General features: G+C 43.5%; 2 protein-coding genes across 2 annotated transcripts in view; one reads left to right on the top strand and one right to left on the bottom strand.

Moving 5' to 3' along the window:
• The window catches only part of STX3 (syntaxin 3), a 49,806-nt gene extending 37,447 nt beyond the window's left edge, over positions 1-12,359 (top strand). The window contains exons 5-10 of the mRNA XM_023743204.1: positions 1,158-1,367; positions 2,811-2,884; positions 3,016-3,150; positions 5,096-5,206; positions 6,684-6,797; positions 9,611-12,359. Coding sequence (XP_023598972.1) covers positions 1,158-1,367; positions 2,811-2,884; positions 3,016-3,150; positions 5,096-5,206; positions 6,684-6,767 — 614 coding nt within the window. The 3' untranslated portion in view covers positions 6,768-6,797; positions 9,611-12,359. The remainder of the gene's footprint in view (positions 1-1,157; positions 1,368-2,810; positions 2,885-3,015; positions 3,151-5,095; positions 5,207-6,683; positions 6,798-9,610) is intronic.
• Positions 12,360-14,560: 2,201 nt separating this feature from the next.
• On the bottom strand, positions 14,561-19,911 carry MRPL16 (mitochondrial ribosomal protein L16). Its single transcript, XM_004389290.2, has 4 exons — positions 19,653-19,911; positions 19,228-19,293; positions 16,097-16,245; positions 14,561-15,264 (listed from the first exon to the last, which is right to left on the bottom strand). The coding sequence occupies exons 1-4, from the start codon at positions 19,705-19,707 to the stop codon at positions 14,779-14,781; spliced, it is 756 nt and encodes a 251-aa protein (XP_004389347.1). The 5' UTR covers positions 19,708-19,911; the 3' UTR covers positions 14,561-14,778.
• Between the last annotated feature and the right edge of the window lie 279 nt (positions 19,912-20,190).

Raw genomic sequence — 20,190 nt, 5'->3', positions numbered from 1 at the left:
CCTGCCATGTTTTACAGATGAGGAAATTAAAGTTTTCTCTCTCTAAAGATTTTAAGTCATCAGGTGTGCAGCTTGGAGCTAGGTACTTCAGGGTCATCAAAGATACAGTCCTCATCCATAATGAATTGATATGACATTCAAGTGATGTAAGGGACTTACTACACAAGACCGAGTAGGAGAACAGTGTACGAAGACATATAATCAAATGCGTGGTGCTTTCAGTATTAAAAGATCTCAGGGAGAATTGTGGGTAGTCAGAGGAGGCTGGGCCTTTTAAGTGGCAAGAGTACCTACACGGACAGGCTTGGAGAGTTTCCCTTTTCTTAGAGGCATGAGAGCAGGTTTGGGGTGCGTGTGCATGCTGGTGGCCGTGGCGGTGGTTAGCGGAGCAGGGCAGACAATGAAGAGACCAGTCTGTCAGGGGAAAAAGTTTGTTTTGGGATAATGGGAGTTGATTTTTTTGGTAGCTAATGTAGTGCCACCTCTTTAGAGGTCTTTGAATACCAGCCTAGAGAATTTGGATATGATTGAATAGCCTATAGGCATTCACTTCAGGCTGTAGTATTATTGGAAGATAATCTGGCAGCCTTTTGAAAACTAGATCCGAATGGGGAAGAGTCAAGAGTCAGGTAGGTCCCTAGTTTGGTTTTTGCAATGATTTTGGTCTGAATTTGCATGGTGGTAAAGAGATTAGAAAAAGTGTGAATATTGGTGATTTTTGCAAAGGAGAAATCAGCAGGGTTGGGTGCTGAGAAGTAGGCAAGGAATAAAAAATATTGAAGATTTGAACTTAGGCCTCTAGGGCAATCTTATGGCTGTTGAAAGAATGCATCTAGGCATGAGCTAGAAAGGTTGAGGAGATCAGTTAGGTTAAGAACTGAAGGATCTTTGGCAGGTATTATGTGGGAAGGGAGTCTGGCAGCAGTTTTAGAAAGCAAGCCAAGGGAGGTGCCAGCAGAACGCTCACAGACCATATGGATGCAGGGCTGTAGATCAGAGATTATTTCCTTTGTTGTTACAGGTATGGTGTGAGGGCAGCAGGGCAGGTAAACAAATACTGAAAGTATGCTTTGGAAAGGTCAGCAGACTCTCAATGGAGCAAAGCTAGGAAACCAAAAAATTGAGTCTCATACCTGGTCTTTTGATTTCAAGTCCAGTGCTGCCAGAGAGTAGGCTATGTGGTAGCCAAGCAAGGGTTCTACAGCAGTTAAGGACATTCGCCTCCCTTATGGGCTTACACTGTACATTGTTCCCACAGCACTCTGTCCTCTCCCGGAAGTTTGTGGAGGTGATGACCAAATACAATGAGGCTCAGGTGGACTTCCGAGAACGCAGCAAAGGGAGAATCCAGCGACAACTCGAAATTAGTATGTGATTGACGTCTGGCGGGTGCCCCTCCACTTGTTCGTGCCATGTGGTTGTCCATCCCAAGCTGTGAGATCGGGAGAACAGAAAGCAACCTTGTGTGGCTTCTGCGTGATATTTTGTGCCCAAGCCCGAGACAGACTAGAGCATCGGTATATCCTGATGCTGTGTCTTAGGCTGAAAGTTGGCACAAAGCTTATCAGGTCTAAGTAATTTTATTCCTTTGGGATGCGACATTTCCTGATATGTTAAGGGGAAACATTTGTTAAAATTATTGCTCTCCTGTGGACCACCCCATTAAATCCTTTTTTATGTCTGTTTGACAGCAAAGAACATTTATGAAATAAAAGGTGCAGTGAGAGTTGCTATGAGAAATAAAGAAATGAATAAAGCCACACCCTTGAGGAATTTAGTAAAGTGGGAGGCAGGGCCTGGCAGGGTGGAATGTGCTCCAAGTGGGAGAAAACTATGAACAAACACCTCATCAGGGAAAAGCAGATGTGTGGAGTGGCAGGTTGTCCAGGGCCTGGGAAAAGCTTGTGTTTGGGAGCAACAGTGTAAGGTTAAGATGGATCGAGGGCAGGGGGGCCCATGTAGGAACTGGCACATCATCCTAAGGACCTCAGGCTCTGTGGCGTAGTGAACGGGACTAGTAAACCTTCTGAGCTGGGAAGTAATGCAGTCAGATGTGTGCTTTAGGAGGATAATTGTTGCTAATGTGGATTAGATTAATATGGATTAGATTAGGGGAGAAATCAGAGGAAGTGTTAGGAGGCTATTGGGGAGTGTTACATAGACCATGGTCCTTATAGTGAAGTCACCTTCTCTGACCAGCAGTCCAGTCCCCAAGATGTGGAGATTAGTCCCATCTCTACTTCCCACTTACCCATTATCTCTGACGCCAGCCTCCCCAACCCACCCCCCTTTCTCTGCTAGGTTTGATAATTTGCTGTAACGTCTTGCAGAGCTCATGGACTACACTTATGGTCATGTGGTTTATTAGGGTGAAGGATACAACTTAGGAGTAAAGGAATATCAGCATCAGGAGGAGGTACATGGTCACAGTCTGGAAGGGTCCCAGAAGACGAGCTTCCATTTTCCCAAGGAGAGCATGTCTCTCCTTTCACCACCCAGACAGTTCTTGGAGCAGAAAAGCTCTCCCTTTGAGCCCCCACGTTCCAGGGCTTTTATCAGTCAGTCCACGGGCTCATTATCAGTTACCAGGTGGGCTTCCTCGCCAGACCAGCGCCTAACAAATGCTCAGATGTACTCAGTATGCCTTAATTACTTAGGAAATTGCCTAAGGTTATTTTTCAGAACACCAATGGCAAAGGCCAGATAAGGGAATACATCACACCAATCACCATATTTCTAACTTCTAAGGAACTTCTGAAATGGTGTGCTTTGATCTTACATTTGACACTCTACTTTTTTTTGTGATAAAGCCGGCAAAAAGACAACAGATGAGGAGCTGGAGGAGATGTTGGAAAGTGGAAACCCTGCCATCTTCACTTCTGGGGTGAGTGATTTGGGGGCTAGATGGAAGACCCTGTCATGGAGAAGCTCTTCAGGGGTGTGTGAGTGAGGGCTGTGGCACTGGCACGGCCTTTAGTGCAAGGTGGCTGACGGTCTGTGTGTGGCCTGTGGCAGATCATCGACTCCCAGATTTCCAGGCAAGCCCTCAGTGAGATCGAGGGACGGCACAAGGACATTGTGAGGCTGGAGAGCAGCATCAAGGAGCTTCACGACATGTTTATGGACATCGCCATGCTGGTGGAGAATCAGGTAACCAGCAGTGACTCCCAGTGTTGGGAGGGAGGCGAGGCGAGCTCAGGTTCTCCTGAGAACAGCCAGGAGGAGGAGAACTGAGAACTGAGAATACTGGTAACAGGTGTGGATTGGGAGCATTAATGGAGATTTGCATAATGGGGTAAGTGAATCCCAGCATTCCAGCGAGAGGTGTGCACCCTTACTGAATGCTGACCCTTTGGGGGATCTCAGCCTTGCCTGGCACTTTGGCTTCATAGCCATTGCTCGTTAGTGTGGGGTCTGATATGCTCTGTCAAGTTCCTAGTTCCCTGTGGACTCAGGACCTCTGTCCTTTTCATTAGAGATATGGTTCTGAATGATGATGCCTTAAAACAATGAACTATTTTATTGCTGACATCGAAAAGACAGGTAATCTTTTTCCAAGTTCCCAGTGAAAACTTGGATTTAACAGAGGTTTTCCTTTTGTTACATTTCTGTTTTTTCCTCCTTTCTGTGTTTTTCTAAACCTTTTTATACTTTTGCTAAGGAACACGAGTAGGCAACAAAATGAATGATTCCAGGAATAGCAGATTAATATTTACAGAAACAACTCTAGACACACATGGTGCTTAGTTTGCCAGCTTGTCCTCAGGCATACTTGTGCGGGGCTGTGATTCTAGATGGCCTGCATATGGTGTGAGTTTCACATAGTCAGATGATACAGTTAGATATGCCAGAGGTTCAGTGGTGTTGGGTCACTAATACCGTGAATTTGCAATTGCTCGGCCACCTGAATAGGGTTGAAAACTGAATGGGATTCCTTAGACCACAAGACCTCATTGAGGCCCGAGCTCTGCTTGACTGGTTGTTGTATCAGTTCCCTGCTCAGGGCCCAGGTGCTGTGCCCCAACCCCTCTGGCCTTTGAGAACAAGTCCCTCTATCCCCACTCTTCTTTTTCCCCCACACTGCCTTGCCGAGGAACTGGCTTGAGATTCAGGTGATGGTGGGTAAGTGCCTTTCTCTGTTTACAGACTGCCACAAAGTGGTGGGGTTGGGTTGAGGAAAATCTAGGTAGGTAGGGGGGATTCCCATTCCAGAATGCCCAGGAATTAGCTGAAGGAGTGACCAGACTTCCCTATCTGAAGTAAAAGCTGGGAAATAGTTGGGAATCATATGAAGAGACCACTGTTTAAAGGGGAAGATAATAACCAAATAAATGGCTTGGGTAACCCAACTTCTGTGGCCTGGGGATGTCTCTTAGAGAAAGCAGATGTTCCCAACCTCAGATATTGTGAGCCCCCACTATGTTCCAGGAGTCCCTGGGTGGTGCAAACGGTAAAGCGCTTGACTACTGGAAGGTTGGAGGTTTGGAGGCTCCTCAGAAGGCCTGTCGATCTGTTTTTGAAAGGTCACAGCCTTGAAAACCCTACGGAGCAGTTCTGCTCTGCACACATGGGGTCGCCATAAGTCAGAATCAACTTGATGGCAACTAGTTTTTGGGACTATGTGCCAGGCAGTAGTGAACAGAATCAGTTCAGGGCTGAATGACCTTGATCCATGTCTGGTTGGCCAGGAAGAGGCCAGTATCCTAGTGATGCCCTAAGAATATGAGGTATTCTTATTTTGGTTCCTCCTCATGTGCTTAAGTAAAAAAGGTGTGGGCAGGGATCTCTCAATATACATATGCATTACCAGACATCTGGACAGCATGCTCCAGGTGTCCAGTGCAGGGCTTGTCACAGAGAAGAATTCAGTGAATGTTTCTGGAATGGGGATCACCATCAGGGACTGGGGACTGCTGGTAATCCCATAGAAGTGTTAGTGTGCCCTATGGGGATGCTTCTGGTAGACTATCCTTCCAGGTATCTGGGTGCTCCTCTTGGCACTGAAGGTTATAAGAAAGAGAATCCCTTCCCCACATCAGCTAAGACCGTTCTGGCGTGAGTTCTGTTGAGTGTGACCCGTATCTGTTCTTTGCAGGGTGAGATGTTAGATAACATAGAGTTGAACGTCATGCACACAGTGGACCATGTGGAGAAGGCCCGGGATGAGACTAAAAAAGCGGTGAAATACCAGAGTCAGGCCCGCAAGGTGAGACTCTACCCCACCTTTTGAGAAGAGAGTCCATTCTGCTCGCCATTTCTCGCTGTTTGTCTCCCTGCATCTCTGTTTTCTGCTGCTGCCACTTCTTTCATCTGGGGAAAGGGAGCCATGATTGACCGTATTGAGAACAACATGGACCAGTCAGTGGGCTTCGTGGAGCGGGCTGTGGCAGATACCAAAAAGGCTGTCAAGTATCAAAGTGAAGCCCGGAGGGTGAGCGCCTTCATCTTGGCTGGCCTTGCTTGGCCCATCCTCTCTCTGCTCCCTCCCTGTCCATGCCCTGGAGCCCATGCCTTCCCTCTCTGCCCCGGCCTCATCCAAACCCCAGCGTCAGCCTTTCCCAGAGACTAGCTGCCCTTCCTTCCCAGGTGTGCCTTGCATGGATCTGGCTCACATGCTTGCAACCCAAGAACCCACACCAGGAAGGCTGTTCTGTAGGACTGACTCATTGCTTAGGTGTTACTACTAATCTTCTCCTGGACATGGTTCATGAAGCTTTCAGATGTTATACTTGACTCTTTTGCTCTTCAGAAACTTTCTCTTCATTGTCTTCCACTAGTCCTAGCCTTTCTGTCTTTTTCTCTTCTTGTAACCAGCACTGTGCTAATTGCTATGTAAATATTATATCTTATGAAGCACCTATTTTTTCTACTTTATACATGGAACAGTTGAGGTCAGAGGCTAAGTAGTTGGCTTTAGTCCACCTAGTAAGTATAGGAGCTGGGATTCAAATTCAGATCCCAATCATGCTCTTTCCACCACACCATCTTGCTCAGCTTTCTGGTACCCCTGCTGCTTAAGGACTGGTGAGCTTCTCCACTTATTCACTGTGGGTCCTCAGCTCTGGCTGCTTCTGCTTTTTGGACTATTCTTTGACTATTCCTCTCGGGCTCTGATATTTTTGCTTTCGGTTCTTTGTTTTGCTTCCAACTTTACCTGTTGCTTATGCAGAGATTAGGGAGCTAGGAAGTTATTTTATATGGTGAATCCAGGCTGGTTCAGAACAGGACCATAACCCTGCATTCTGGTCCCCAGACAACATGCTGGGTCTGACAGGTCAGAGTCTACTTTAGGAAGGAGGTGGAGAGACATGTGAATGTAGGACTATATCAGCAATGTCTTTGGACTCCCTCTTGAAAGGGAAAAATTAGTCATTTTGTATCTTGGCTGGTTGCTGCTTAGACACCCCATGATAGTTCCTCTAAGTCTAAGTGTCAGCGTGTATAAGACTTCATTGGGAGCCGAGTAGAAACTGCCTACTCCCATCTGCTGGCATTGCTAGCAAAGGATTTAAGAAATGTAAAATATCCTCATGAGGATGTCTTTATGTAGAGATGAAGCCTCCTTATTTGGATCATTAAGATGCTTTCTAGAGGAAAGGATGGGCTGGGTTTTTGGATACTTTTTTTTTTTTTTTGGTTGTTTGTAATAATGATGTTTTTGTTTCTCTTATTCCTCTCTCCAGAAATTGATAATTATCATTGTGGTAGTGGTTGTGTTGCTGGGCATTTTAGCGTTGATTATTGGACTTTCCGTTGGGCTGAAATAAGGGTGGCCCGTGAGGCTGCTGCACTGAAATGTAAGTAAATGGATGGTTCTTGGGGCCTCTCTGGATTGGTTCTCTCTTGAGGAAATTGGCCTGGGATTTCACATTTCACTTCTTTCTCCTTATGATTGCCCTTGGACATACTGAGCTTTCTAAAACCTTCAGCAGCCTGTGGATTCTTTCATTGCCTTAAAATCCTTTTCTTGGGTTCTGGCTGTAGAAGTGGGTCAGGCCTGCTGTTTGTTCCTATCCTATGGATTCTGTCCCTGCCCTTGGTCTTATGATGTGTTTACCACCTCCCCTGACATACCTGAGCACCTTGCTTTCTGACTCCTTATCCAGGAAGCATGGTTCCTTAGTTGGGTACAGTCTGTGTCTTGGAGTTGGGGTCTGTCTTCTGGATTCTGACTAGGCTTTCGTGGATATTGCTTTTTGCTTTCTGTGTCCTTTTCAATGTAAATTAAGCTTTGAATTGGGATTTGGCACTGTGAGATTATTTATGGTTAACTGGTTAGATCTTGAGTGATAATAGTGGCTAACATTTTTCAGTGTTTGAGTTGTCCTAGACAGTGTAGTAAACACTGTATATACATTGTATCACTGGAATTCTCACAACACCTTTATGAGACAGGTACTGTTATTATCCCTATTTTACAAGTGAAACTCAGGCTTAAAGAGACGTTAAGTAACGGGGCCAACTTCACACAGCTAATAGTGGACCCAGGAGAGTACTCTACTACATCTTGGCTTCTCTTTGTAAAACAAGGTAGCCATTTATCATTGTCTACAAAGTCTAGAAGACCTTAGAGGATAGTGATTTTAAAATTTAGGCTAGTTCTTTAAAAATTTGGTATAAAAGCTAGAGCTAGGGCTTCACGTGTACAGCAGTAATATGACAAAAATGATCTAGTTATTGAGATTGTTAAAACTTTGGTGACATTTTAAAATACTTTTTTTCTGAATAAAACATGGTATGTGTTGTTAAAAAAGCTTGTAGTATACAGAAAAACATGAAAGGAATTAACTGTTAATATTATTGCTATTGACCTTTTAGCATGTTCACACACGCGAGCACAGTTTTACATAGTTCAGACTGTATTAATAATTTTGTATCCAGTTACAAAATCATAAGCATCATTCTACATCACTAAAATCTCTTTGTAAATCTAATTCTAAACACCTGAGATTGTGGATATACTCTCAATTATTTAACATTTTTACAATTTTTTTGAGGGTTATTATTTTGCTATAAGTAACAGTGATTAACCTTATATGATATTTTTCTGTGTTTATATTTTTTCCTGTGTTATAAATCATAGCAGTGGGATGACTGAGGTAATGGATATAAACATTTTTAAGACTTGATACAGACTGCCACGTTGGTACCTAGGGCTGATACTTTTTGCTTCAGTGTGCCTCTTCTCCTTCCTTCCTCCTCCCTGCATGTGACTAGAAGGTCTGAAAGGCAGGCTATTACAGCACTAAACATCCAGCATCTTGAGAGAGCAGCAGCAGTGAGGTGATCCCCCTCTTGTAGGCAATTCATTGTTTTTGTTTTTTTTGCATGAAAGTACTTGGGAATCTGGTATTTGGAGTCTAGTCCTTGGTTTTTTGTTTTTTCCCCTTATAAAGTTCAAGATTTGTTCTATTTATTTTATTGGCAAGAACATTAAAAAAAAATAGTATAATTATTATCATTCCATATCCTTAGATGAAATATGTCTTACAAGCTCATAGTGCCTCTTACCATTCCTAACTAAAGGAATTCAGAATGTAAATGAATAATTTTTCAAGATGAGACCTATTTATATAAATTTATATGCTATAATTTATATATAATATATATAATTTTTAAGATGAGATCAATTTGTATATATAGTTGATTAACTCCCGTCTCTAAGATGCTAAGTTGCAGAGCAGCTGTTGAGTTGTTTACCATAGTTTATTCTGTATTTCCTAATAAAGACTGATTGTTACATAAGTCTGGATGCCACCCCCCTCACCCCAAGTGACCTGAGAGAGGCCTCTAAAGAGGAGGGAAAGAAGACAACCTACATTTATAATTCCAGTTGTGTGCCAGCTACTGCTGTATGGTAGATGTCACTGTCCCTATTTTACAGATGAGGAAACTCTTTGAAGCTCAAAAAGGTTAAGAACCTTGTCCAAGCTTCTTGGACACATAGCTAGTATGAACTGACTGCTTTTCACTGTGCCCTTCTACCTTCCAAGAGAAGGGAGGGAGTCGTGGAGAAGGTTCAAGTACCAGAAAGCTTCTGAAGCTTACATTCAAGAGAGGTGCTGCTGTTGTCCCTGCAAAGATTGTGCCTCTCCACTGACAAGTCCCTCCAGGGCATACAACAGCCTGCGTGAAGGCTGATAAACAACTCAGAGATTTGTCCTATTTTTTCTCTCTCATTATAGGGCTTTTAAGCTTGCTAGGTGGCACAGTTTGCGTTCAACTGCAAACCTAAAGATTGGTGGTTTGAACCCACACAGTGGTACTTTGGGAGAAAAGGCCTGGTGATCTCCTTCCATTAAGATTACAGCCAAGAAAACCCTACGAAGCAGTTCTGCTCCAACACATGGAGTTGCCATGAGTTGGAATCGATCTGACAGCATCTAACATAGGGCTTTTTGTTCCCTGTCCAGTGGGATGTAATTCCAGGTCCTGTCTTGGGTATATCTACTGGATGTTTCAGGTTTAGTGTTGAGTTTCCATTGTTCTCTTTTTCCCAGTTATTTCTGATCTTACCTCTCCACCTTCTGGGTTTGTGGCTGATTCTTCCTGCTGTTATTCCATGTCATCGCGTACACTGATCAGCTCCTTCTTTCCCTGCCTCTCTTAGAACCTGATTTTACTCCAACCTGGGGTGGCCTCCCTTGTCTTCAGATGGGATTGGAGTTTGAATGGCCTTCCTGAGAGCGAGTGGGACCCATTCCTTTGTTTCCTTGTAACCATCCTTGGACCTGATCCAGCCAACAATATAGCCCTGGAGGAATCTAATCTGCCTGATGGCAACCCTGAGTTCCCAAAACCTTCTCCTGCCCCACCAGCTCTGAAGTACCTTCTCTCCTGGACTGTGTGGACCAACCCAGCTTCTCTTTCCTCCCTCTGGTGTCAAATTAGGCATTGCACCTTGGAAATCCTTCTAAGGTGCTGTTATTTTCTACCTCATGGAGCGTTCTCCTAGAAATTGTAATACATATGTATTTTTAGGGGAGTATCTTTAACAAGGGATTCTTCCAAGTTTTTGGCAATCGTAAGGCTTCGAACTGAGTCTTCTGCCTGGCAGGGCATCAATCCTCACAGTTTGTTGTCCCTATGTCCTGAAAACATGAGGGTCTGACAGATGTCATGTTGGTCTGAGAAGCTGACTTGAGATTCAGTCTTAAACTCTTTGTATGTTCAGCTTGGGGGCCAACTTCAAACTCTGCCTATATTGTGTTCTCATGTTTACTCAAGGAGGGACCAGGATGATTCAGTCATCTGAGGTTACCATCTGCAAAGGCTGAGGGCGTGGGATATTTGTTTCCATGTCTGAGGCTTGGAAACAGGCTGTTCACTGTTAAGAGCAATGCTTTGTGAAGCCATTGCCTTGAGGCCAAAAATAACCAGGGACTTAAAATTGGGCCACGGCAAGGTGCTTGCATCTCAGGCTCTGGGAATGTTTCGTCAGACTGGTGCAAGCATTCAGTCACTCATTTCATGTGTTCCAGATGTATTTTTATAATCGTGTGTGGGTGAGACAGATGTCCTTATATATGCATGTGTCCCTCAGAAAGTGGGAAACTGGAAGTGGAGGATATTATGACCTCAAAAAAATAACCCTGAGCTAGGCTAAAAATAAGGTAAGGGATATTTGCTTACCTGCAAATGAACCACAGTAGAAATTCAATCTTCCCACGTCATCAAGAAACCTATTTCCTGAATGAGTACTAGAAGAATCATAAATCTTTGGGACAAGGACTTAATTGATCCCCGTTAAGTTGTTCTGCTTAGCAGACAGAAGGTGTGATGTGTTTTGACACCTCTCCCCACCTTGCCCTGAGAACATCCCACAGCAATTTGGTATCATCCAAGTGATTTATGGGATGTCCTGTCTCCAGGGCTGAGTCAGCTAGGGGAGACCAAAGACTGCTAACTAGCTGTTCCTGCTACCAGGCTAATGAGCTTGACAGGTTCTTTGCCTCCCCTAATTCATACTGTGGAGGAAGCAACAGCCTTGGGAATTTTCTGGTGACTCTGCTGACCCAGTGGTAAGCCCCTTAGATTCCCTGCTGGTCTCTAGCAGTCTCCCTGATTTTGAGTATCAGGTATATTTCAGCTTTGACTTTAATGGCTTTCTAGGATATGGTGAGCATCCTAATCCAGGCACTGCCCATTAGCCTCCTTTGCAAGATCTACTTAATTTCCAGTCATCACCCAGTATTCAGACAGAGCTGAGGGACTGCCCTTCTTGCTCATGGCTATGATGTCAGACAGGGGATTGGCTCTAGCAACAAGGACCAACTCTAATCACAGGCCTTTGCTCTCCTCTGAGATCAAGGCCCAGGGCTTATGTTTTGGAATACAACATGTGAAAGATTTTGTTTGTATTTTTTTTAAAAAAATGTAAACTTGATTATTTTATTTCTAATTTAAAAATAAATGACTTTATGTTGATCATGAAACAGTTCTGGCTCTATCTCCCTGCAAAATACGTAGTGTTTGGATGCCTCCATGTGTGATTTTGGATGGGGATTCAAATTTTTTTAACCATGTACTGGACCGGACAGGTTAAAAGTTGTCTAATCTTTGAAAATGGTCATAACTCTCAGAGAATGCAATGTGATGTTATTTGAGTTTCAGATTTGAGGTGCTCCCCTCGAATTCAGTTCATTCCCTAAGGGTCTTTGGCTCTAGAGGGAAATGGGAGGGATCTGTTGTTATGGTACCTGGGAAGACAGACGACATACTTAACATTCTCTGAGGGTCCTGCTGATCTACCTTCTCAGTCTCTCATCTGGAGGTAACATTCCCGTTAACATTCTGGGTTTTAGTAGCCAGATCCATCTCCTCTTTCCTCCTTGTGTTCCCTTGTCCTTCATATCCTCTTCCTTGTCCAGATCCACCTTTTGTTTCCCTTCTTTTGGAACTCTGATTTGCGCAGTGATGTTGTTTCTCACGTGCTTTTTCTTTCCTTGTCTGGATGAGCAGAAGAAGATCATGATCATGATCTGCTGTGTTATCCTTGTGATCATCTTAGCTTCTACCATTGGGGGCATATTTGCCTGAAAAAGGTGAGCCATCAATGGGGAGGGTTGAGCCCACTATTACTTATTTGAAACTCTCATGTCCTAGGGTGTCTGGTGGGAATAGGTGCTGGGATAAAGGTTGGAGAAAGTTAAGGAAAGGATATTTCAGAGAAAAACGAGTGAAGAATGAGTTGGTAGCAAGTAGACGGAGACAAAAGATGGCAGTCTGTCCCATTACCAGGTCTGCTAGCAGAATGCTTTGTACAGGCCAAGGATGTCGATGTCCTACTGCAAAATTTGGGCCTTGGTATCTGGGAATGGCAAAAGGAGAAATAGTTCTTGCATTAGAAGCACCCTGAACTCTTAGAAAGAGGACCATACAGTAAACCCAAATGACTGCATCCTTTACAAGGTTAGGACAAGTTAATGCAGCCTCTTTAGTTTCTTACCCCTGTAAAAGAGGGACTTGGTGACCTGGCCTCAAACACCATGCTATGCAACCTGTGATTTTTAAGATAATAGATTCTTCTATTATCTTCCTCAGCCCCGACAGATGGATCCTCGACTGGCATTTGTAATCCTTCTTCCATCTCTGTGGTGCCATCACTTCTCCACTGCAGACTCAACAGTGACTCCCCTTTCCATTATGAAACCTTTCGTGACACAGGGTGTCGATCAACTATGAAAAGTTATGCAAAGGGAGAACAGACTTAGGAAAATATAGAACTGGGTGGGGGCAAGGGCGAAGGAACATGGAGCCCAGTAATATAAAGCTGGTGGGATGGATGGTTTAAAGGGACTGTAGGGTAGAGAAGGCATGAGTACCTGTTTAGGAAATGATACTTAAGAGTCTGCCTGAGGGTATGGCTGTGAAGAGGCACATACTGTAGAACACCCAATACATCAGGATCTTATTTGAACTGTTCTAAGTTGATCAACAAGATCAGGGCATTTGTTACTTCTGCTCTTCTAGGCCTCACCTCTTATCAACCCTACATCTAGTTTCTTCTGCAGGGTCTGATAGTAGTCCTTAAGTGAAGATGATCTAAGGACGGGCACCAAGCCTGTCTTGCTCTCTGCTGTGTCTCCAGTGCTTAGCACAGTGCCTGCCACTTACAGGTGGTCAGTAAATATTTGTTGACTTAATTATTTGTAATTAAACTCTTAATTCTGCCCATGAAAGAGTCCTTGGATTTGACTCTTAACCCTTTCAGGCATCTCTGGGAAGATGGTTTTAGTGTCAGAGGTTTTATAAAGCTGACTGGGAATAGGCTGACTCACTAATGCAAAAATGCTACAACAGGTCGCCTCATTTATCACAACATGTACTTTAATGTGCTTTTTCCATGGGTGGTGATGGTGGAAGTCTACTATCAAAGCCTCTCATTCTGTGAAGACAGGCCGCGGGATTGTTGAGTTCAGTAACAAAAACGGACCCAAAAGATTTATGCTGATTGAAATGGCAAAAAGTCATCAGTACCACACTCTATAAAGCAGATCAGATTATGAACCATAAAAGAAAACAGATTAAGATATTAGGTGACAAAGAAGGTGAAATGAGGTTATTGCTTACGTCCCTTCTTACCGGATTCATGTTGGTAGCTGCAACTGACTTTTTGTTGGCCAACAGTGCGTACAAGAAACTGTTCCAAACACTGTCCCCAGTTCAAGGTTCAAGTGTGTTCAACTTTAAAACTAGCTACATGAATATGAGTTCTAACACAAGTGACTCAGTGATTAGTTACATTACCAGAAGTTCGCTAAAATAGATTAAAAATCAGTGTCTACCTCGAGGACTGTTTAAATTTGTACCTTTGAAAATAAATTTTTTTTTTTTTTTGCTGGAGATCTTAGAAGAAAGTGAAAGAGAGGGATAAGGGATATTAAAAAGCAAATGGTCTGGTATTTCTATCAAGTTGTATTTCCTTAATCTGAATAGGGGATAGAAGACTACTACTGGCCAGCTCTGAAAAATAGATTAATCTTGTTAAAGGCAAACGGGGAGTTGGAACCATGGGGTTTGAATCACACGGGTCCTCGTTCATCTAGCAATAATTTGAGTGCTTTCTGGCACATGATAGTACTAGATCCTGCAGAGACACAAAGATAGAGTCAAATACTATCGGCAGTGGACTTCAGACCAAGGAAAGGCCACACAATTCCAACTCGTTTTTATTGGTTCCTTTTGTTAAAAGGTGAGAGTATACTCCTTGCCATATTGTCCAACATCCTTCCCTCCAAGACTGTGATGGGTAGCTGGGCATCAATAAATATTTGTTGAGTCAATTAACTGATGAACTGTTGTTTTTTCTTTCCTAGTCCAAAAACATTACTGAGTTTGTTTGTAACTAGTAAACTCCCATAGAAACCAGCTTGTGAAGGGTGTACACATAAAATGTAGTACAGACCTCAAGTCTGACTTGCATCAGAGGTAGGGATGCAAACATTTGCTTTAGCCCTGAAAACATGCATCTTACACTCAGGAGAACCAGAGCCCCTAACAGCCAATGAGGCCTGTTTCTTAACCACTTAAAGGATAAAGAGTGACCAGTGAGAAGTTATTTCCTGACATGAAGCTCAGACTTTATTATAAATATGTATACTTAAAAAAAAAAATTCAGTAGATAATACACATTTTCAAAAGTCATCTACTCATATACTGCTCCTTAATTATGATGTTTAAGGGCCACACAAACCTTGAAGGGTGAGCTGATGGGAATAAAAATGCAGATGATTCCTTCTCTCTTGATAGCCTACATACATTTATTTTCCACACTCACTACACTCGCTCAGGCATGTAGAACTTGCCCCAGTATCGCCCCTTCTGGGCCAGGTCATATGGACTCAGTACTTTCCGTATCCCCAGCATGTTGGCAGTGGCTATGCGTTCAAAGGTCCAGGGGTTTTGGTTGTTACGTTCTCGCTCCTCTTGATCTTTCTGCATCTTCTCCAGAGTCTCGCGGCTCACAGCCTTTGCCGCAAAGGGCAATCTGCGGGCAACCTGGTTGAGGAAACCTTGTACCTCTTTGAATTCACAGCGCCCACCCATCTCTACTATGAGACGGCCAGCCTTTACGGGTGTGACGTAGTGATCAATGGCACCTTTGCCTCCCCCCATGCGCTGCCCCACACCCTTGCGGGTGATGGGCTTAAAGGGAGCTGGTACTCGCCATATAGCAAACATGTTCTTGGGGTCCATAGAGCGGTTGATTGTCAGGCGCATCATTTCAAAATGACCCCAATGGAGGTAGCCACCACCCAGTGCCTAAAAGTAAATGAGAAAAATACACAGGAGCTTAGATATCTCTTACGGGATCTAATGCCTCTTCTTTTGTAATAACTGTGGCTTCAATAATACACATAAAAATAAAAATATTAAGTTCTAATAAATACTATGGAGAAAGAGCTAGGATACGGTCATAGAGAAGAACAAGGGTGGACCCACTTCAATGGATGGCCAGGGAAAGCCTCTTTGAGAAGATATTTAAAGCTGAGGCCAGAATGATGAGGAGGACCAGCCAAGAGAAAAAACAGAGATGTTCCTGGCAGAGGAACAGTTTATGTGAAGACGCCGATACAGCAGAGGACTTGGTGAGTTTGAGTAAAAGCCAGTGTGGCTGGAACAGAGTGAGGATGAGAAGAGTGGGCCTGAGGTTCTGAGGTGGGTAGGAGCTGGTCATGCAGGCAGTGGGAAGAGGATTTTAGAACACCACTCTGCCTGCCTGGTGGAGCATAAACTCTAGTCCACATCCATTTATTTAGCTACTGGTATGCAGTCTTCAAGGAAGCTATGCAGTAAGTAAAGAAACAGCTATCCCATATCCTAAGTCATGGATATTTTAATCAGAGATCTGAAAAGATCTGATGGTCTGATTATTGGCAAATTGGGTAGGTCCTTCTGCTTTTACATCACTTTCATTCTACATAAAATATATATAACACAAATGTTTCTGGGTACCCAGCAGCCTGTGCACATCAGTTTAAAAAGCAACTGGTGGCAGGTCTAACAAAAACTATGGAGAAAAGAATTAACTCAAGGAGTTAAGATTTCATTAATCCTTGGCTTCCATTTTGTAGCTGCCTGTTGCTGAACTCACCAAGATTGCAAAATTGCCTTCTGTGAACTCAGTGGCTTCCGTGGAGGGTCCCCGTATGTCACTCAGGTTTTTACGTTCTCTTTTTACTTTCGGCACAAGTGGTGCCCTTTCAACAAATCTAAGCTTAGGTTTCTCAGGGATGGAAACATCTAAAAGGAGCACAGATAACCAAGAATAAATAAAAGTACACATCTCAAAAGATCTACTTTATTCCTAAAAAGGTAACAATTGAGTGAAAGTCCTAAAAGGAAGTTACCACTGAATGATAATTCCAAAGGCAGGCCTATTACTTTGTGGATGCTTTTACTGACATTGGAATCTTTTGGCTCTGACAGTGGTTAATGCAAATAACGTTTCTTTGAAGACAGCAAACTAAAATGATTGATTAAATGTCTACTGCATGCCCAACTTTTGGGAAAGTATAGTGTATAAGACACTGTCAAGAGAATAGCACTAGCTTGCTTTTTTTTTTTTTTTTTTAAGGGGCGTGTGAATGTTTACTGTGTGCTAGACATTGAGCTAAATGCTTTACATACATCATCTCATTTAACCCTGAAAACAATTTTACAGCCTTGGTATTTTCTTAGGGCCTTTTTTTTTTTTTTTTTAAAGTTTTGAACTTTTATTAAAGTTTAACACATCCAAGAGCCAAATAAAAAATGTATAGCTCAGTGAATTATCACGAGATGAATATATGAACACATCCATGTAACTATCACCCAGGTCACAGAACATTAGATATAGTATTTTTATCTCTGTTTTATAAGAATAAGAGGCCTAGAGACTATAGATTGAAACCTAGAGAATAAAACACCTTTTTAAAAAAAGTTAATGGACGTTAATGGGCATATTGAAGGGAAAAAAGAAGTATACTGTACGTGAAAATATTTACGTTCTCCAGCACTGCCACTTTCTCGTTGGGAAATTCACACCCCAGGAATCCTCTGATCAGTGCTCTTCCCTTAATATAATCGGACCTTTCATGCCGTGACCTGCCCAGCTCCTGCAATGTGCAACACTGTGCTGGCTGAGGGTGGACGGGCCCAACTGCAGGCCAGACATGCTGTATCTTCATAAACTATGATCTTTACTGGACAATTCAGAAAAAAAATGTTAACTTGTAAGTCATTTTAAACATGTCTGTGGTAAAACAAACATGGCTCTATAATGGAGTCAAATATAAAAGAGAAGGAATGTTTAAAATAAAATGAGATAAAACTCCCCCTCAGCTTTTATATGAAGTGACTAGGTAATTTAGTACAGTAATACTTTAACAAGTCAATATGGTCACGTGCCACATAATTCTGTTTGGGCAACGTTCAACTGCGTATATGTCCATGGTCTGCGCGTCTCGAGTGCTGTGGCATTATCTGTTTAACTTTCTTTTGGAAATATTACTGTGAAGTGCATCATGGCTCCCAAACGCAGCAAAACCAGTGCCAGTGATAGCAGCAGCAAGAAGCAAAGGAGAATTGGAAGTGAAATAAAAGATTATTAAATAACACGAAGGTGGAAAATCAGTGAATGCTATGGCTCACGATTTAGTCATGTCACACTTGACAAGCATGAAGATCCTCAAAAACAGAAATTTTCTCTAGGCTGTTAAAGGATCAGCTCCACTGAAAGCTACAAAGCTAATGAAAATGTGCAAGGGACCTGTATCAGGTATGGAGAAATTGTTAATGACGCGGCTTGAGGACCAAAATAAAAGTGAACCCCTCTCAGCATGCTGACAATCACTGCTAAGGCAAGAAGCTCGTTCGCACAATTTCCAAATCACATAACATCCTATCTCCAACAATGTACTGTGGATGTCAGGCGACACATGAGTGTACATACTTATAGGGCACAGCATAGTTTAACAACTACGTGTAGAAGATAAGGCCCTCAGAGATCTAGGCCTTTTTCCTTTTTTCTTTTTGAGGTTCAGAGTATTAAAAAAAAAAAAAAAAATCAGATTTACAAAATAGTTACGTACCTTAAATGTTTATATTTAACAAATTAATGCTTTTCACATATTTTTAAATGACTCTATATATGTAACCTCAGAGAGAACATTAAAAATCCAAATTTGAGGCCAAATGGCCCCAGGTGAGGGTTGAACATGTCCCCTGCACCAGTGGTAGGCCCTAAGGGAAATATTCCACTAGATATTTCCTTCATAAGAGCAGGGATCTCCCCTGCCCCTTTTCTTTATCCCTAGTGCTTAGAACCCTGGTTGGCACGTAGTATGCCCCCAATAAACATTTACTGAATTAGTGAATGGGGACAGGAAGCCCAAGAGCACTCCTGTTGTCTTCCCTTCACAACCTTGCTTCCTAACAGTGAAGAGGGCTTGAAGCACTTACTGATGAAGATCAAAGACCACAGACTTCAGTATGGATTACGCCTCAACATAAAACAAGAACCTCACAACTGGACCAATAAGCAACATCATGATAAACGGAGAAGACTGAGGTTGTCAAGGATTTCATTTTACTTGGATCCACAATCAACTCCCATGGAAGCAGCAATCAAGAAATCAAAAGATGCACTGCCTTGAGCAAATCTGCAAAAGACCTCTTTAAAGTACTGAAAAGCAAAGATGTTGCCTTGAAGACTAAGATGTGCCTGACTCAAGGCATGGTGTTTAATTGCCTCATATGCACGTGAAAGCTGGACATGAATAAGGAAGACCAAAGAAAAACTGGTATCTTTGAATTGTGATGTTGGCAAATACTGAATATACCATAAACTTCTAAAAGAACAAACAAATCTGTCTTGGAAGAAGTACAACCAGAATGCTCCTTAGAAGCAAGGATGGTGAGATTACATCTCACATACTTTGGACGTGTTATCAGGAGGGATCAGTCCCTGGAGAAGGACCTTATGCCTGGTAAAGTAGAGGGTGAGCGAAAAAGAGGAAGACCCTCAACGAGATGGACGGACACAGTGGCTGCAACAATAGGCTCAAGCATAAAAAGGATTGTGAGGATGGTGCAGGACTGGGCAGTGCTTCGTTCAGTTGTACATAGGGTCGCTACGAGTCAGAACCAACTTGACGGCACCTAACAACATATCTTCATCTACTCTGTGCTGGGTTCCATCAGAAAAAAGACTTACTAACATGAAAATGACAGACACGCTCTCACCTTCATAAGTTGGCACTGGGAGCAGCGTCTTTAGGCCGGCACTGGCGGGCGAGGCCGCCCAAGAACCTATAAAGACAAATGAAGTTAAACATGAAAGGATCAAGACCGGGTCCTAGTACAATCTGTGACAAAGGTAGTAAATCCTGACGGAAGTATTTTAAAAGGTGGAACGCAGGTTCCACTAAATGGGCTCACAGGCCGAGGTCCCCAAAGAGACCTGCTGGGTCTCCGGACGTCGACTCCATACGCGGCTGTGATCCCTTCGCACGAATCCCTGTGTAGGGATGGCGTCGGGAAGGCGAAACCCTCTAAGGAGGGCTTCAGCAACCATACACAGAGCCTTCTTTGGGTATAGGAAGCATAAGATTGGGGGGTGCGGAGAAAAAGGAGTGTAGTTTTCTCTATGGATGAAGGGGAGTTCTCACCCGACAAGGGCACCCGCAGGAGTGGCGCACTGGCGCGAGCCAGCTGCCTCCACATGCTCACGCGCGTCCGGGGGCGTCAGACTTCCCACGGTGACAATGGAGATACCGCCACGCCGACCAAGGGAACCACACACTAGACTTTCACCGTTATCACCTCCCAGCACCTCTCAGTCCGGCCGGAAGTTGTATCCACGCCCGCTCATCCGCAGAGGGCGCCGACGGAAGTGGAGGAAACCTGAGCCGCGGAGGTTGGGTTCCGGCGCTGGTGTCTGCAGGTCAACCACCGGATGTGCACAACGTTTTGGGATTCTCCATTCCATCTGGGGTCTGTCCCTAGATGAGGGCAGCACCGTGGGGCGTTTTCTCAGCGGAGAACCGTGTTGAAAAAGCCTAGGAATCGCGTAGTAAGTCTCTTTGTGTTCACTGCCTTACCCTCCTTCACTAGGGTGCCCTTCAAAGACACGAAAGAACCACTGATTCGTCCTCCGCTTACCGCTTACGGGACGCATGCAATGTGCCAGACATTGAGTACCTCATC

The sequence above is a fragment of the Trichechus manatus genome, unplaced genomic scaffold, assembly GCF_000243295.1.
Source record: "Trichechus manatus latirostris isolate Lorelei unplaced genomic scaffold, TriManLat1.0 scaffold00240, whole genome shotgun sequence".
Lineage (NCBI taxonomy): Eukaryota > Metazoa > Chordata > Mammalia > Sirenia > Trichechidae > Trichechus > Trichechus manatus.
The sequence above is the reverse complement of the archived record's forward strand: the minus strand, read 5'-3'. Positions and strand labels throughout refer to the sequence as shown.